Source organism: Apteryx rowi, unplaced genomic scaffold, assembly GCF_003343035.1.
Source record: "Apteryx rowi isolate R43461 unplaced genomic scaffold, aptRow1 scaffold_99, whole genome shotgun sequence".
Lineage (NCBI taxonomy): Eukaryota > Metazoa > Chordata > Aves > Apterygiformes > Apterygidae > Apteryx > Apteryx rowi.
The window spans coordinates 2,004,872-2,011,209 of NW_020451304.1; the positions used below are offsets into that span (position 1 = coordinate 2,004,872).

Here is a 6,338-nt window from a genome sequence, read left to right on the forward strand (position 1 = left end):
ATAAATAAAAGTACAGTGGAGGCTGTTGCCAATACACTGAACAGGGCGCCTCCTGGATAGCCTGTAGCTGAGTGATATGGGCAGGGTTCTGACGCTTCGGCATGCATAACTAGGTTGTCTTCTTCCTAGCCTTCCTAATTTCATTTTGTCTTTGTTCCTGCAGGTGAATGTTGGCTTGCTTGGTCTGAGCTTCCTGGGCTTCTGCCTTCCCATCTACCTGGTCTGCTACAGACGCAGGCTAGAGAGAGAAAGAAAACAGAAGAATGATGATTCCAAACTCTTCCTCAAAATCAATGGCACTCCTAATGAGGAAGCCTTTGTGTAAACTGGTGCTTCGAATGCAACTTCCCCTGTACAGGTTCCTGCCACATCCGTGGGCTCTACCTGTGGTGTAAGCCAGGCTTTTTCTTTCCTGGCTCTGCCAGTCTTTGCTCATCACTGGAGTGAGGGCCATACAGCATGACTGAGCTTTCCTCAGATATACGGCAGGAAGAGACTTCCCACTCCTTACTCCAGAACATGGGACATTTTTTTTCCTTTTTATTAAGGCTACACAGTTATTGTGTCTTAAATTATTCCCTGATCACTCTCTCCAGCAGCAGGGTCTCTGCACTGGGGAGAGTGGGGGAGAGAAGGAATTGGAGGGCTGGGGAAAGAGGTAAGAAAGACCATAATTARAGCTTGCAAATGTAACACACTGAAGTCTGGGGTTTTCCCCCCTCCTTCTTCCCCCAACCCTGGCTGACATTGTCTCGGATGCAAGCTGCACTCTCCTCCCTTCCCTTAGGTTTGGCAGTGGCCTTTCTGCTTGATGGGTAGCTGGACCCAGTGGTTTTACTGTCTATCTAGACATATCCCAGACTGTTCCTGAGGCAGGGAAGGGAATTTCTTCCTATGTGTATGAGCAGAACTTCAGTATACTGCTAAACGCTGGCTGCTGGTGTTGACAGCTCCCAAATCCTTTATTACTACATATGGCACAGACTGTGAGCAATGGATCTGCCTTCCACACTGAAATGAAGAGCTTAGTGGACTGCTTGGTCCTATCCCAAGCCTTCAAAGGCCTGGATTCCTCTTCCTCCTGGCCTGTAAACCATCTGTACGTGTTGTAAACTGTCTGCAGTCCTGAACCTTTCAGATAGGAATTGGATCTTGTTTACCGATGAAGTGCTTTGAGACTTGTTGCCTTTTGCCGTCTCCTCCCTCTGAAATGACCCTGGGAGAGGAGCAGCAGCTTGTACTTAGTAAAGTGGAGAAGCTTCTTGAAGGTGGGTTCTGGGGCTCCACACACTTTGGTATTCATGTCTCATGAGCTGACTTGCTGTTAAATCAAGAGTGCAGAACACTCCTTGCATCTGGTAACTGGATCCTGTGAACACATGTCAGGGCGATGTGGCAACATAATTTTTCCTTTAGCCATAGCCTATTTACATTGTTCTGATAATAGCCCCCAAGCTGCTGAACACCAGGTTACTGTGACTGACCAAAAAGCTGCTGGTTTGGCTGTATTACGAGCCTTCTACGATATCTATGCTCTGTCTGGACAGAGTACATGGCGATTGATTGTATGGTGAAGCTGACTTATAGAGCAATACGTGTGGGTAAAGGTGCCCCAGGGTCTGTTTGCCATGGAGGGAATACAAAGGGAATTCTTGACCTGCTTATTTTTATATTGTTTTTCCTAGGTCTTGTCTAAGTAGACATTTCTCCCCTTAACCTTCTCGATGAGGTCAGTAGCTCAGCCTCTGTACCCTTGTGATGAGCATTAAGCACTGCACCATTTGGACCTGCTCTGAGCAGGACTGTGCTGCATTGAGGATGAACATCACCAGCAGGTGTGCAGCAGCATGCACGCTGGGCTGGGCTGAGCTAGTGGCTGCAAAAAGGCTGGGGGGGGGGGAGAAAAAAAAAGCAGTTATGAAGATGTGGTGGTATTTTCTGAACTGCCAACTCCTGCATTTACTGCAAAGCCTGGCAGCGGGTAAGTCATTAAACTTCATGTCTGGTTGGAAAAGTATAAGACTCAATCGCTGTCCTATGAACAAGTTGGGCATCGGAAACATCAGTGCGCCTGGACCTGCTGGTGAGAAATTACCTGGAAACTGGGTGTTAACTCCTATACTGATGGTTTGGAACATGCAGATGCTCAGCCCAGCCAGGTTTTCACCATCCTAAATAGCAGGCTTGGCAACCTCTTGCCCAGAGCCTCGGGAGGAATCGCTGAGTGTCGGAAACCCTGAGGAGCCGCTTGCTGGTGCCCTTGTCAGGACGCAGTGACTAGGCAGCTTTGTAGGACAGCAGCGCCATCTCGAGTCACTGCCTTCAGATAGCTCCTGTGGGCAGTTCAGATGCTACTACACTCCACGGTACCTTTTAGTCTTCAGTCACTTGTTTTAAAAATGACTTGCCACTGAGTATTTTACACACTTGTGGATTATATTTTTTTTACGTGTTGCCTTTATTAAATGTGTTTGTTCCAAGACAGCCTTATCGCCTGCTGTCAACATGATGTTGTTCTTAAACTTGCATTTTCTTGTTTGCCTTTATAGCTTTGGTGATGATTTACTGACCTTCCCAGCTTTTTTTTCCTTGTGTCAAGCAATAATTAGGGAGGCACAGTTATGATTTGGTTTCCTGCTCACTTGCAATTGTCTCAAGTATGTGTCTAGAAATCCACCAGCAGTAGTTCAGCTTTCCTGTATTTCCAGAGGGCTTTTTGCAGATTTCTGCATTCTGTATTGCTATACTTGCCACTTCTAAATGTTTCTAAAAGAAGGTTCCTACTCTTGCTGCAAGGTATTTGTGATGTGAAAATGACATTTTTAGTAAGATTTCAGACAGGTGAGTGTCTGAGCCACAGTCCTCAGATCACAATATCTGAAAATAGACAGCTGTTTGAGGACTTCAGTGTGCTAACTTCACCTTAATTTCAAAATATTGAGCATGGTATCTTCCACTCTGCCACCTGAATCCCTGATACGAATGTCCCTGCAAAATGGTGGAATACAGTCTGAATGGCATGTTTTCCTGGAGTCACAGTGGAGATGCTGCTGCCTTTGAAGTGTGTGCAGCTAAATTAAATGGAGAACACCCTTTTATTCCTGCCATCTACCTCCCTACTGCAGTTCCCAAGTCCTGCCCTGTATTAGGAGTATTCTCCAATCCAGTTTCATGTGCTAAAATACTGGATAAATGTGATTAGTGTCTCTGATGTGGCACAGTGTTTAGAAACTGCTAGTCAGCTGTAAGGAGGAGAAGAACATATGTCTTTGAGTCAAGGTTTCAGGCTCCCTTTGCAGATTCAGAGTAAAACATGCCTTTGGCTTGCAGTCACAAGGACTGATGGATACACAATGAAGCTTCAGTTGTCCGGGTTTAAATGGACAAATGGGAGTGCTTTCTCGTGCAGTGCAAAGTCAAGCTGTGGAATTCATTGCTGCAGGATGTTGTGGGGAACAAAGTATAAATGGATTTTTAAAAGGGGCTAGTTAAATGATGGTTTAATACATCCACTAATTCAGGGAGATTTAAAGTTACTGTAAATAGGAAAAGTATGCCAAGGAATTACTACTTTTCCATGTGCTACTTTTCCATTACTACTTTTCCATGTCTTTAAGAATATGCTACTATACGATGGAGGAAATACGCTGGGCCAGGTGGAATGCTGGTCTGATCTTATAGGGTTCATTTTCCTCCACCAGTTGTGGACTAGACTAATTTTAAAGGCAATCTCAAATTTATCTATCAACAAAGCTATATCTGCATGTACAATGTGCATATGCTCTACTGACTGTGGCGTAATTACTTAAATGCTGCATCTCCTGCAGAGGTGGGCCCCTAAAAGGACAGCTATAGTATTTTGGCTTCAACTTCCTCTACRTGTTGTCTTGCATGGTGCAGAAAAAACATTGTCAAGACAGTTCTGTTAAGGCAAACTGCCCATGGGCAATCGCGTTTGTTCTCTGATGCTTATGGAGACACAATCATAGATTACTTAAATCTGGAATGGAATACAGCATTTCTGCTTTCCAGCCAAATGATGCAGGACAAAGAAAATTCCTGATGTACTCTTCCACATGCGTGAGCCACCCAGTGAAAAAAATAAATGGGCTACCAAAGGCTAGAGAGCTACATCAGTTAAATCAATAATGCATTTACCTGTATAATATAGGTTAATGTGTTTAACTGGTTTCATAATTTCTAAATTCTAGAACTTAAACTTTTTTAATGCCCCTTCTCTCTCCCCCTTCTTCCCCCACCCATGTTAGAAGTGCTAGGAGGCAGTTGTGGAAAAGACATCATTTCTTTGGTAGAAGCATCCTTAACTGAGTGTAATTAAACAGAAACCTGATCTGTGAGTCCTTGCCATTTGCAGAAGCACTCAAATTCAGTGATGCGACTGTATAAAGGTGACTGCACCTTCTGGAGTAACTGCTCCTGGTTTCTACAGAGAACTCTCACATGCATTTAATAAGTGTTTTTATTTAGGGAAAAGGGAGTGGGGAAAGGACAGAGAGCTCTTTTGTTTTACTGAGGTGTCAGTACCTAAAACCCATGGACGCAATCTTTATAGCACTAATGTAATGATGCTACCAAGAGTAGCAGAGAAAATCTGTGCTATTTTGCTTAATAGTCTTATAACTTTATTCAGTAAGCAAATCTTGCTGAGAGTCCAGCTTAACTGCAGTGCTGTTAAGTGATTGAAATGTTTAACTCCCCACAGCAATGCCTGGCCTCTTCATGCTCTGTCTATAAAGGAAAATTGTAGGATAATGAGATTTTAACTAAAACAGTAAATCACTAAAATGTTTTAAAGTAGGAGGTTTCTCTCTTGACAAGCTGATGAATTTGGAAAATACACTACAAAATATAAAGCAGATACTCCAAGGGAAAAGAATGGAATCTTAAAACTACAAATTTTCTGTTACTTTTTTTCCTTGGAGTGTTTTCTTTATCTGCAAGGCTTTTGGTATTCCCTACTTCCCAGTTTAGAAGTGCAAAGTATTCATAATGCAAGCTAATATTACACTGGTATTCCTGATGGGAAGGGCCTGTRAAAACAGACACTTCTGATTACATTTCACAACACTTATCTTCTCTGGAAATAGCTGAAGCAATGATGTATTATGTAGATGCATTCTCATGTGTTAATTATAAACTCTAGAGGCCCTTGCTTTTTTTTTTTTTTCCTTCCCCCTTCTACCTGGGTTGCTCTGCCTGTCTTTGCGCGATCTGCTTTTCTCAGTGTACTGTGCTCCGCACCATCGTCCTTCCTACTGCTGCTCATTACTCCCGTGTGCCCAACTCCTCTATTGCTTGCTCTTTATTCTTGGAACAATTCCCGTTTTCAGAATGCCCCCCTCCTTTCACCCTCCTGGGATTAGCCTCCCCTACCTCCTCTCGTTCCTGATTTTGTTGTTTGTTTTTTATTGTATCTGTCAAAGTTCAATTGTAAACTCCTTGTGGCAGGGCTCTGTCATGTGTTTGTAAGGTGATGTGCGCTCTTACAGGACTATCTAAAAATAAATGTGGTATTAAGTTAATCATTGGTTTTCCTTTTGAGGCTGAACATAATAAAGTTATTGCTTGGTTCGTAATGAGGCTGTGTAAGCATGGACATTTTATATGGTATTGTCAGCCAAATTGCTTGGCTGCACTTTGAACAGTTCCTTGCCTTTTTTCTTCTCCAGGCAGGACTTAATGGCCAGATTTCAATTAATCTCTGAGAAAAAGCTTAACTTCTTAATTTTTTTTTATTTAGATAGCAGCTTGAGAAAGAGATGAAGCTTAGTTAATACAGGGCAAGCTGGTATCAAACAATCACAGCTTTAGGCTGAGATGCTACAGAAGAGGTGCTGGGATGTCCATAGGAAGGCTGCATGTAGCAGTTAAACATGCTAAATGTTATGGGGGTTTATTTTTTTATTTTTCCAATCAGAGATAGTCTTTACTACTCTTATCTCTGGAATCACAAAGCAATCTAGCCCTGTTTAGCCATTTTCCTGGCTGTGGCCCTAGGTACTTAAATATGGTACGTATAGGTCATGTAGAAGGATTTTTGTAATCGTCTTCCAATAAATATTTGGCGTTTTCCTTACTACTAAGTGTAGCCCAGACTGATGCAGCTCTTAAGTAGTGTTGAAACTGAAGGAGTGCAAATGCAATAAATCACTGCACGCCCGCAAAACAGAGCGACGTTCTCAGAAAACCGCCTGTCCTCACAAACCGGTCAGTTGGAGACGTCTCCATTATCTGACTGCAGGCTCCAGCCATCCACCAGCTCCTTGCGTTCGCACCCACCGTCGTTTGACATCCCCCCCCCCCCAAAAAAAAAAAAA

The 6,338-nt window shown here is 43.1% G+C and overlaps 1 protein-coding gene across 1 annotated transcript in view; it reads left to right on the forward strand.

Moving 5' to 3' along the window:
- SLC43A2 (solute carrier family 43 member 2) overlaps window positions 1-5,055 on the forward strand; it is a 31,061-nt gene extending 26,006 nt beyond the window's left edge. The window contains exon 13 of the mRNA XM_026055215.1: window positions 164-5,055. Within this exon, the coding sequence (XP_025911000.1) occupies window positions 164-325 (162 nt within the window). The 3' untranslated portion in view covers window positions 326-5,055. The remainder of the gene's footprint in view (window positions 1-163) is intronic.
- The last annotated feature ends 1,283 nt before the right edge of the window (window positions 5,056-6,338 follow it).